Here is a 12,451-nt window from a genome sequence, read left to right on the forward strand (position 1 = left end):
CATTTTGGATCAAAATGTCGTCTTGCCTCGGTGATGTCACCACTCCTCCACGGTTTAAAAGTTTTCTTGATGAAGTCAGTAAAGCATAGGTTACAAGAGGGTAAAGCACAGCAGGGTACAATACAGGCACTGATGAATGACACACACAAGACCACTGGCACGAGCGCCGTTTTCGGTGCTGCAAGGGGGCAGGGGTGAAATGGGGTGGGGCAGACTCCCGTGCATCCCGTTGGCGCATGTTGCAGCCAGGAACACAATCCCCACACAAGTGGGGAGTTGCCTGTAGTACAATACATGACTAGGCTTAGCGAAGATGGTGATCCAACACTTGTCACAAACTGAGTTTTTGAGGGAGTAGGAACAGAAAACTGGGGAGGGAGAATGGAATGAATTTTCCTGGAAGAAAGCATGACAGAGCAATAGAACCCTGAACAGGAGCTTTCCTTATTGCAACTTTTTGTTGCAGATCCCAGTGGTTAGTCTGAATTCTAGCCTAGTGTTTAGAGCCTCCACGTTACCTTTTTATTTGTTATGCCTCTGATAGTTGCTTGCCTTTCACATTCACACACACACACACAGAGAGAGAGAGAGAAAGAGAAAGAGAGAGAGAGAGAGAGAGAGAGAGAAGCACTCATACACTACCGTATTTTTCGCTCCATAAGACACACTTTTTTCCTCCTAAAAAGTAAGGGGAAATGTCTGTGCATCTTATGAAGCAAATGTGTGGTCCCTGGAGCCTAATTGCCCAGGGGCAAAAAGCAGATCGTGCTTTTTTTTTTAAAAGAAAGAGCTAAAGACCAACAAGAGGGAAAGAGGGGTGTTGAAAAGAGGCCGCTCAGCAGCTGATTGCAAGAGATCGGGGAGGGAGATAAGGGACTCTAGCTCCCTTCCCAGCCAGCCCCCTTGCCCAGGCCTCCATTGTTGAATGTTCTGCAGAGGGAGGCTGTTTGTTTCCCCAGCAACATGTGACTGGCTGATTGGATTATCTGGCTGATTAGATTATCAGAAGCTGCAGAACTGAGTTGAACAGGATTTTTTCCCTTTGCAAAGTAAACTCAATAACTTTGAGCTGATCCTTTAAAAATTGGGCTTTTCCTCTTTGCAAAAGAAGCTGCACAACTGTGAGCTGACCCCCCCCCCAAACGAGACTTTTCCTCTTTGCAAAAGGAGCTGCACAACTGCTTTCCCCCTTTCCTCCTCTGAAAACTAAGTGCGTCTTATGGTCAGGTGCATCTTATGGAGTGAAAAATGTGGTAATTGCTTGCACAAACAATTGTTTGTTTTGATGTATTTTAGTACAATTTCCCACCACTTATCTTCATCCCCCCCCTTAGGTGGAATATGGAGACTTAGATCGGCCAGTACCATCAAGTCCTGGAAGGTCCTCCCACTCCAAAATGCAGCATCTTCTCCAGCAGGTCCTGGACAAATTCTATCCCAAGCGCTACAAGCATAGCACTACTGCAGAGCAGCTAAGGTAAGAAGAATAACCATGCCTGCCTGCTTTTTGCCATATGGAGTTTTGAGCTAAAAATAAAATATTAACTAGTGCTCATTTTGCATTGTTATATGCTGGTTTTCTTTTTAGTCTTTTCTTTTGAACTTTATTAAAAAAATAAAATTCTGTATTTAAAAACAAGACGCAAATACAAGGGTTGAATCATAGAATCATAGAGTTGGAAGAGACCACAAGAGCCATCCAGTCCAACCCCCTGCCAAGCAGGAAACACTATCAAAGCATTCTTGACATATGCCTGTCAAGCCTCTGCTTAAAGACCTTCAAAGAAGGAGACTCCACCACACTCCTTGGTAGCAAATTCCACTGCCAAACAGCTCTTACTGTCAGGAGGTTCTTCCTAATGTTTAGGTGGAATCTTCTTTCTTGTAGTTTGAATCCATTGCTCCATGTCCGCTTTTCTAGTTTAGCTAATTGTCATTGAATGCACACACACCTATCACTAAGCAATTCTAATTAGTAAGACAAAGCACACACTTGCATCCTATAAAATAAGACAGACTCACAGCTTCAAATAATACCAACTTGACTCTCTCAAACTGAGGATGAGGATTTTATTTATATCCTGCCAATCTGGCTGGGTTTCCACAGCCACTCTGGGCAGCTTCCAGTACATATAAAAACATAATAAAACATCAAACTTTAAAAACTTCTCAATACAGGGCTGCCTTCAGATGTCTTCTAAAAGCTGTGTAGTTCTTTATCTTCTTGACATCTGATGGGAGGGTGTTCCACAGGGAGGGTGCCACTGCCAAGAAGGCCCTCTGTCTGGTTCCCTGTAGTTTCACTTCTTGCAGCGAGGGAACTGCCAGAAGGCCCTCAGAGCTGGACCTCAGTGTCCAAGCTGAATGATGGCGTGGAGATGCTCCTTCAGGTATACAGGGTCAAGGCCATTTAGAGCTTTAAAGGTCAGCACCAACACTTTGAATTGTGCTCAGAAACCTACTGGAAGCCAGTGAAGATCCTTTAGGACCGGTGTTATATGGTCCTGGTGGCCACTCCCAGTCTAGCTGCCTCATTGTGTATTAGTTGTAGTTAGTTTCCAAGTCACCTTCAAGGATAGCTCCATGTAGAGAGCATTGCAGTAGTCCCAAGCAGGAGATAACCTGGGGATGCACCACTTTGGCGAGGCAGGCAGGTAGGGTCTCAGCCTGTGTACCAGATGGAGCTGGTAGACAGCTGCCCTGGACACAGAATTGACCTGCGCCTCCATGGACAGCTGTGAGTCCAAAATGCGCACCTGGTCCTTCAGAGACACAGTTACCCCATTTAGGACCAGGGAATCCCCCACACCCGCCTGCCCCCTGTCCTCCAGAAACAGTACTTATGTCTTGTCAGGATTCAACCTCAATCTGTTAGCCACCGTCCATCTTCCAACCCCAGACACTCACACAGGACCTTCACCGCCTTCTGATTTAAATGAGAGGTAGATCCAAAGTTATGTTCTTTTAAAGTTCTTTTTAAACCTCTTGTAAACAACATTTTCTTTTCTGGGAGTACTCAGAGGTATGCAGAAAAGCACTGCTTATAAAATTTAACACTTCTTACTGGGTAGGGGGGGAGCAGACTCTTCATTAGAGGATGCCCTTTGTTAAGGGTGCTTTCAGATGATCTGTTTAGTGAGCATTCATCCTGATTTGTTTGCTGAGAGATTGGATAACCTTGGCTATTTAATGGGCACTTACTCTGAATTGTTTGCAGGGGAGGGTGGCTAGGCAATGTTGCATCAAAGCAAGTGCTGTCCCACACTTCCTAGTGCATCCCCCCCCCCTCACTTTTCCTATTTTTTTTAAAAAAATCTGATATTTCTGGGAAGTGAATTTGTTGTGCAAAAGCTCCAAATCAGCTTCAATTGTGCAACGTGTATTTGCTACTATGTGACTGAATTCCACCTGAAAACAGGGACTGTGTGGAAGTGCCCCTGGTCAGCAGCACATCATTCTGAAGTGGGAACAGCTGCTGTAGCCAGAAGAGGATTAAGTGGAGCCTTGGGGCTCCTACACACCTTGTTGATTTGCAAACTTTGCATCCAAGCATAATGTCTGACTCATTTTTGCTAACTTCCAGAATCAGGTGGCAGCTTGTGAAATCTTGCAGTGGCTGAAATGTACACAAAGGTGTCTGCTGGCTTGCATGTGAAAAGTGCTATGTTCTACACTCTTTTGCTATACTGTAGTGAATCCACCATCTAATGTTTTGAAAAGTATTACTTTGAGTCCTTTAGGTGACAAAATACATTAATATAGTAAAGTATCTATTTTTATAAACCCGTCGCTGAAAAAGATGACAGATTGATATTATTCCTATAGGCGGCTGGCTGACCGGTTGGCTACAAAGTGGATGGTGCTGCAAGGATGCTCCCCGCAAGAATGCATTCGGATCCATTTGACTGTGGCTCGGAAATGGCCTCTTTTTGGAGCCAAACTGTTTCCTGCTAAGGTAATGCTGTGTCTCTACGCACAAACACATTTTATCAAACTATTCCACAGAATATCATTTTGGGATGACATACTGGATTTTGTTTCATAGCTGGAGAAGACACTGGATTTATTTATTTGCTTTAAATAGAGATATAGATAAGGGACAGTGTTTTCAAGCTGTTAGTCTTCCTACCACTAGGGGTCGCTACATCATCACATAGCCTTTGGAAGTTGCAATGGAAAGTACCGGTAGCTTCAGCAGAAAAACAGGGTAAATGATCCAAATCTTACTTGTCAAGAGTTTTTACTCTCTGAAACTTTCACACTGACATAATAAATGCAGTAAGATTTGCTACCACTGACCCTTGCATTATTATTAACAACTTAAGCAAGTGGAGGCTGCCATTAATCATTCTGTCAGCACAAACATTTCTGCTTCCTGATGGAACTGTCTCCCCTCTCCTCCCCACGCCCTCTGTTCTGGGGGTTCTCATGACCCCCCAGAGTAGATCTGGTGGACACAGAGGGCAAGGAAGCTTCATTGTGCTAGCAGGAGTCCTGCTCACTTCCGCTAGCTCATGGGATTACTTCCATCCAGCCCTACGATGTATCTAAGGCAAGCTTGTGAAAATCCTTATTGAGCTAAAATGGAAACTAAGAAGTTTTCCAGACAATATGACAGACCATTTTCTTCTCGCCTTGGTCTGAAATTCTGGAGAGCTGCTGCCTTTCAGTGTACACAATACTGAGCTAGATGGACCTATGGCCTGTCCTGATATAAGACTCCTGTTTTCCCCTCCTAATAATATTCCTGCAGCGGCTTGAAATTATAGCAACACTACTGTATTTCATCACCATTCAGTGTTGGACCGGGATATTTATTTGTATGGAGATACTGAATAGGTGTTGGATTAACAGAGTGCTACTAAAACTACCAAAAAAAACCCCAAACCAGGACAACAACATGCATTCCATTCACTTTCCGCAGTCAATGTAACTTCCCTTGAATTAGCAAAATGCTAGTTTACCACCAGTAATAAATCTAGGCCTCTCTTGTCCTAAAGATACTTAAAAAACTGAAACCAGCATGCATCGTCTTAAAAACAGTAATGCACACTGTGATACAGGCTTTCAACACATATGATATAGTTAATAATGTGCACGAGATAATATGAACTCACAGACTTATCAGTTGTAATTATCCCTCCATGGTAGCATGACATTATAACAGTATTACTGTGTCTTATTATCATCTTATTTCCCCAGCCTGTCCTACCTTCCCCCTTGGAAGACTCTCCACTTTGGATAGCTGTGAATGAAGATGGAATCAGTATACTGGAATATAATACTTTGGTATGTTGATAAACAGTGGCAGAGGAATTTAAGATCTTTTCTCCAGAACCACATTTCAATAATCATGCAGGACAGAAACTGGGCTTACATTCTGTCATTGACTCTGATTACATAATAGGACAAAACAATTTATTTGGCTGAATCAGGTGTATTTATTAAGCAGGGAAAATAAACTGTTTCTTTAGGAAAGATAAAGGTAAAGTTAAATGTACCCCTGACCGTTAGGTCCAATTGTGGGCGACTCTGGGGTTGCGCGCTCATCTCGCTCTATAGGCCAAGGGAGCCGGCGTTTGTCCGCAGACAGCTTCCGGGTCATGTGGCCAGCATGACTAAGCCGCTTCTGGCAGAACCAGAGCAGCACACGGAAACGCTTGTTTACCTTCAAACCAGAGCAGTACCTATTTATCTATTTTCACTTTGACGTGCTTTCGAACTGCTACCGGTAGGTTGGCAGGATTTAGGAAGGATAGTGGCAAATAAAACCAGAGGCAATAAGAGAGAAATCGGCTGATTTCAATAAAAAGCTGCTTTCGATTTATGCCACTATGTCATTAAAGTCACACTACTAACTGCTGCTTCAACGTGGCATGCACTTCAAACAACAACAACAACTGGATTATACACATTTTATGATTTAACCATTCATGTGGCATTCTGTTATGCTTTACTGTCATTATTATTTAATTTGAAAAATTCAGACTGAGAGACTTGTTCAAAGCTATTCATGAATGAGGCTTAGACAATTCCTAAAGCAGTTTAGAGGAGGGTGTAGAAGACCAATGGTCTTATGTAGCAGTGTATTGTCCCTAATCATCTATCCTTTGCTTACATGAAGCACTTAAAGCTGGCTTACTCGTACTCTTCTGTACTGACCTTTGGAGGCTGTCACGATGACTTTATGGTTGTGGTCAGTCAAGTGAAGGACAGGTGCTCTGGCAAAACCACTCCTGAAAAACTACTTTTTACAATGGCAGCTGTAAAGGTGAGTACAAAGCAAAGTGTGGGGATTTCTTTTCTTTTTTATTGAACATACATTGAATATAAAACCCCGGAAGGCAGATGATGTTCCTTTCTCTAGATAGGGCCAGAAGAAAAAGGCATATATGTTTGTGTGCTTGGTGCATCAAGCATGCAGTTGTAGCTCTGTATCTTCCAAGTAGCTTCCAAGCCTGAACAAGTTCTATGTGGTGAAGAGAGACCTTTTTAATTTAAAAATGTATATTTAGGAAGTTACTTATTTATATATTATATTACTATTATTTTCTTCCTAGTGCATAAATTGCTTTCCCTGAGCTCCTGTGTGCAGTTTGACATCTAAATTACATCATTAAATGCAGAATTAACACTGCAGTAACTTTATCCTGGGTTTTAAGCCCTGTACAATATTGAGACTAGAATACTCAGTCTGGGCATTAAATCAGAAACCTGATTGTTGCTTTTTTGCGTTTTCTTCTACAGAAAGGTGTGACTCGCCAAAGCATACATCCTTGCTTACAGTTATAATAAGCACCTATTCTCTGTGGGAAATAAAATTTCTCTCAAAATGTTCAAATTATAAATCATACATGCATCATGTATGCACATTGAGTTGAACAAAGAACACTGGCAGATGCATGGCATCTCTGGTGAAAGGATTTTAGGTAGCTGAGTTTGAAAAGATCTTTGCCCAAGGCTGTGAAGTGCAGCTGCCAATCAGAAATGACAAATCTGAGCTTGATAGACCTGTTTACATAATAGTGCTAGATCCCATTTTATAGCATGGGATGATTGTATCGAAAGGTCAGCTAACAAGTTAGTCCAAGAAAATGAATTTTATTGGAATACTTTCCCCCCTTCCTTTCACCTTCCCAACAGATTGCTGAAGTGACTCTCCTTATGGCCAGCTATATTAACTACAGTTCATCGACACCACACCTGTCTCCTATGCCTCCTCCTCAGAGCGTCAGTTCACCATGGAGAACGTCATCTACTAAGAAGCTCATGGAACTTGAAAGCAGGTCTTTCTTTCCTTCTCTGCCCCGGACCACTAAGGGGCCTACACTGCTGTAAGCCCTGTTTCAAGTGCCTTTCGGAGTTGTCTTGCCACACTGTGAATTGAAGACTGCTGTGATTTCATTGCTTATGTGCCCTGCTAATCAGGCAGACTCCAGGTCTACCTCCTTGGTGAAGTGCAACTTTCCTAGAGGCTTGTTTAGAGCTATACACCTTTTTTCCCTTAAGAACTAGAGCTGGGGGTAGGGTTACTTACTTTGAATAGAAGGGGTGTCTTTCACACTTTGTCCCTGCTAGAGCTCTAGCGTAACACGGCATTGCCTCCGACCACCTTTTTGGGTGGCTTCGCTGATTCCACGCACACGCAACTGTATCAAAGCTTTTTCTTTTGCAACCAGGATTTCTCTCAGACCTCACTCCCGACTGCTAGAGTTTTGAAAGCATTCATCTTCTTACTAAACATGTGTTATGATTAGAAACGAATCATCAATTTCTCAGCTATTAATTTCTTCCTGAATATGCATTCATCAGCTATTGACCTGCAAACTTCCCAGGACAGAAAGCTTGGTTTGTGGTCTTCACCTGATTGCCAACTTTTACTCTCTTGCCTTTCCCACTCTCCCCTGCAAAAATAGCACTATTTATCTAAGATCCTATTTTCCCCAAAACCTTTTGTTTCCCTACCTCATCTTCTGAAGTGTGCTGGGTAAATGAGTACGTATGTGCCATATTCCTTAAGACATTATTTCAAGTGCAAACATCCTGAGATGATAGACTGACGACAATGACATTGTCAAACACACTGGATCAGAGAATTCACATAATATGTAGGCAACTAGAATAATATTTTGTTGCTTTGAAAAAGAGCCTGAGGGTGGGAAATATTTGCTTTCCCCAACTGCAAGGACTTTTGTACTGCATAAATGCTGTGTGTGTGTGTTTGTGTGTGTGTGTGTGTGTGTGTGTGTGTGTGTGTGTAAGAGAGACACCTGACGGGGGAGAACTAAAGAAAGGGCTTAGAAGAGGGAAATAGCTACGTTGAAGGTTGTACTCTGGAGTCAATTACTTTTGTACCTATTTTTCACAAGCATACTATTTAGTACTCTAAAGATGTGATGAACTGGCTGAGAGGACTTGATATAGATTAACATAGGGACACCCAGGACCAAAAAGCAATACTGTCTGGACCCCAATAGTCCTACCAACTTTTGTGCAAGGTATGATAAACATTTTGTCCATACATTCACTCATGAACAAAACATGATTTGTTTTCAAAAGTTGTGAGATACAGGGGTGTTCCACACTTTTGATGTTTACACCTATTTGGGTCTTCTACAGTGCCTCAGTTATACACAAATGTGTATTAACTCTACAAATGTGGAATCCTTGCTGTTAGATGGTGCTGACCTTACCATTGACCCTGAGTCCCTGCAAGGATGTTGGGATGGTCTGGACCACAGTCTGGAGTGACCTAAAGAATACAGAGGTTGCCCATTCCTGCTTTAATGGATTAGCTAAATATGGGAAATGGTTTCATGCTGAAGTGTCAGGCAGTAAGTAAAAAAGAGAAAGTATGTGAACAAGTGCCCATGTTGCAAAGGGGGGGGGGGAATACAAAATATAAGAAGGCTAGGTGTATCTTAACTGGGCACTTGGAGTGTGCCCAAGATAAATCTAAAAGTTTCCAAGGGTACCAGTATAAACATAAGTCAACATTGTGGTATTGTGGCAGAAATGGACAGTGCCATTTGAAGGTGCACACACTAGTGGCAGCCAATAATGTGGAGCAGTGGAGAAATTCACCATGTGGTGATGATTCACATGATGAATAATATTACACATCACAGGAGAGAATTTAATATGGGGGTCCCCATTTGCAGTTATAGTTGCAGTTCCATTTCCCCTATAATATATAATTGGATTCTTTGCAATAGACTTGTGAAGCAGAAGTATCAATTTTTTTGGCACTGGAAAGAACTTGGGTGGAATGCTGTGTTCAACACAGTGAATGCAGATCATGCTGACATACCAGAAACAAGAGTTAAAAGGATGATCACAGGGTCTGGGAAACAAACCCTGTAGAGGGAGGCTGAAGGAACTGGGCATGTTTAACCAAAACAAAAGACGGCTAAGGCTGCAATTCAGAGCACACTTAATTGGGAGTAAGCTCCATTAAACTGCGAGACTTACTTGCAAGTAAGCATGCATAGGATCAGGATGCTTGAGGAGTACTGATATATTGAGAGTTTTAAAATTATTTAAAGGATATCAAAAAAATATGCATGAAATCAATTGGGCATCCTGTGCACCAAGGATAGGAAATGATACCATGGGTTTGGGCTATAGGAAGATGGTCTTGGATTAAATATTTGGAAACAGATTATAAGAGTACTAATGGTGAGATCAGTTCAGCAATAGAAAAAGTTGCCTGGACAATTTGCGGGATGACTTCTTTGCATAGGCAGGGGACATTTAAGGAATGGCTGTTTAGTATTAGAAGTTTCCTTTGATGATCCAAAGGATTTCCTTGTAACTGAACAATTGCACACATAGTACCTAGACTTTCTGAATATGGGGGGGGAAGAAACTACTTTGACTAAAACATTTTCAATCCATGGTTGATGGGTTTTCATACATGGTACAGCATTAGGGTGGAATAATTTAACATGTTTACTTTTGAACTATAGTAAAATCCAGGTAGTGTGCTTTTGGGGGAACTGGCAAAAACATGAATGATTGCGAGAAAATATCCCGCATATATTCTACTAGATACTGTACCATAGCATTACACAAGGACAATCCCTTGGCTCTTGCCATAGAGGTGCATTTTATGATGCATTATCTCAGGTGTATGCTTTGAAATGTTGGAACCACTATATTGTATTTATTTTTGGATGTGCTCACTACTGACATTTGTACTAGGACCACTTTGAAATGGGAAGGCATCTGATGTTATTTTGCCTCCCAGTTTGTGGCTTTAACACAAAAAACCCTTATTTTTTTAGCAATACTTACCTTTGGAACTCCTGCTTCCTTCAAAGGGAAGTGGTTAGCAAACAAATAAATTTCTAAATGCTGTCCATCTTGCCTTTAAAAATAAGTGTTCTTCCAATAATCACTTGTGACAAAGCTGATAGATTGATTATAGGTACTGCTGTTCAGATTATTTTTCCAGTAAAAATGTATACCTATAATGTGATTTGTACTGCATTCCTGAATAATCTACATTTCTATAACAAAAATAAGGATCTGCAGATCATTGTTATTTTATTTGATCTGTATGGCCATTCTCCAGCATCCACGGACAAGCCATATGGCACTTGTTGTGTGTAGCAAAACCTTACAAAGGAAACACTTCTGTCCCAAAAGAACAAGAGCCCCACCCATGCAGATCCCCTTGCTGTGCATCTGAATCTGCAACCTCAGCAAAGTGCACATCTGGAAGCAAAGCAGCAGCCTAAAACCATACATCAGGTTCCATCTGCATGGCCTGTCAACTGGCAGGAAGGTGTGTTCACATCCTGTTACCTTTTTTAAAAAAAGACCATGGATATATTTGGACAGGATCCTTTTAAGGTTCCTCTTAAAAACAGGTGAGGGCTGGTGAAATAGCTATAATTTTTTTATTAAAAAAAAATCTCTCTTTGCTCCCAATAATCCTTTTCATGTTGGTTGGGGCCATTTTTCACGACTGCTGTTACAGCTGTTGGTTGTCTGTCCTCAACAACTGTATTTTGGCTGGTTTTTTATATATATATTTGTGGAAAGAGTTGTGGCCACCTGAGGATGTGAATTTTTCCTACTGTACTTGAAGCTTACTGTGAGAGCAAAGAACAGAAGGAGTCTACCACACTTGGACACTGTTTACTTCCAAACAATGTGGCAAAAGTTGGAATGTATGTTCCATTTATTTCAACAGAACTTACTTGCTTCAAAGTAATGTGTTTAGGGTTACGGGGTTGAGAACACTGTACAATCAAATCCAAACTATCCACTGAAAAGATACAGTACTTATATTTGGCCTGTTTCCATGGATACTGTTAGGTATGCTCCAATACTCTCGTTAATGCTGCTGCTGGTAACAGCCCAACAACAGTACTCCCATGTTAGATGAGAGGCTGGAGCTGAAATATAGCAGCTTACTAGTTGATCCCAGTGAGACCTAAATCCAGCTTTCTCCTCTTATTGGCATTCAGAAAACTGTCTATTGAAACCAAGAGAGGTTTGTGGGATTCCGCTCTAGCAAAGTTTATAAAATTCAGTTGTGAACAGTTCTGTGCCCCTAACTGGAAATTTGCTATAGCACAACAGTGAAAAAGAAGACTTTGTTTTCACAACTACTCTTTTGTACATAAAAAAACTATGATGTACTGTAATGCAATGATGGTGAAGCTAATAAACTTATGATTATCAATAAAGCAGGAGATTTTTCTTTCATTTTTTTATTTGTTACCTAGCTTTTGGGATGGTGTAAGCAGATGCAGCAAACATTCCTTCCCAACACAGGGACCAATTTCCTCTCATTTGAACACAAAAGATCCTACTGAAATAATGGGGGTTTCTGCTGGTAGAGCAGCTTAACAGTTGCAGCTGGATATCAAACCAGTTCCTTCCACATTTTAACAAGAGAGCTGTAGTCTACAACACATTCCTTCAGTAAGGGTGTGCTTGTGTCTTCCTTGCCTAAAATTCAACGGGGAAACTGAGCGTGAGTTCCCTCAGTGGCCTCTTCATGTGATGGCACTTCTTTGAAATCTGGCAGGCATTTGTGGAACTATTCAAGTAGTTCTCTTGACCCCATGCAGTCTGTGCACCAAACTTGTACCATGAAATTGTGACGAGAGGGATTCTCTTGGCGGCTATTCCACAAAGGTGCAACTCCCTTTGAAAACTTGAAGAAGAGAAGAAGAGTTTGGATTTGATATCCCGCTTTATCGCTACTCGAAGGAGTCTCAAAGCGGCTAACATTCTCCTTTCCCTTCCTCCCCCACAACAAACACTCTGTGAGGTGAGTAGGGCTGAGAGACTTCAGAGAAGTGTGACTGGTCCAAGGTCACCCAGCAGCTGCATGTGGAGGAGAACCTGGTTCACCAGATCAAGAGTCTACCACTCTTAACCACTACACCACACTTGCCAAAGCCCATGCCTGAATATTATGTGGCATTGGGGG

General features: G+C 41.8%; 1 protein-coding gene across 5 annotated transcripts in view; it reads left to right on the top strand.

Moving 5' to 3' along the window:
- Positions 1–11,669, top strand: part of PLEKHH1 (pleckstrin homology, MyTH4 and FERM domain containing H1) — a 53,715-nt gene extending 42,046 nt beyond the window's left edge. For all 5 annotated transcript variants that reach the window (XM_060273939.1, XM_035113737.2, XM_035113746.2 and 2 more), the window contains exons 25-29: positions 1,335–1,477; positions 3,826–3,955; positions 5,203–5,289; positions 6,125–6,271; positions 7,144–11,669. In XM_060273939.1, the coding sequence (XP_060129922.1) occupies positions 1,335–1,477; positions 3,826–3,955; positions 5,203–5,289; positions 6,125–6,271; positions 7,144–7,338 (702 nt within the window). In that variant the 3' untranslated portion in view covers positions 7,339–11,669. The remainder of the gene's footprint in view (positions 1–1,334; positions 1,478–3,825; positions 3,956–5,202; positions 5,290–6,124; positions 6,272–7,143) is intronic.
- Positions 11,670–12,451: the final 782 nt, after the last annotated feature.

The sequence above is a fragment of the Zootoca vivipara genome, chromosome 1 (genome assembly GCF_963506605.1).
Source record: "Zootoca vivipara chromosome 1, rZooViv1.1, whole genome shotgun sequence".
NCBI classification, from domain to species: Eukaryota; Metazoa; Chordata; class Lepidosauria; order Squamata; family Lacertidae; genus Zootoca; species Zootoca vivipara.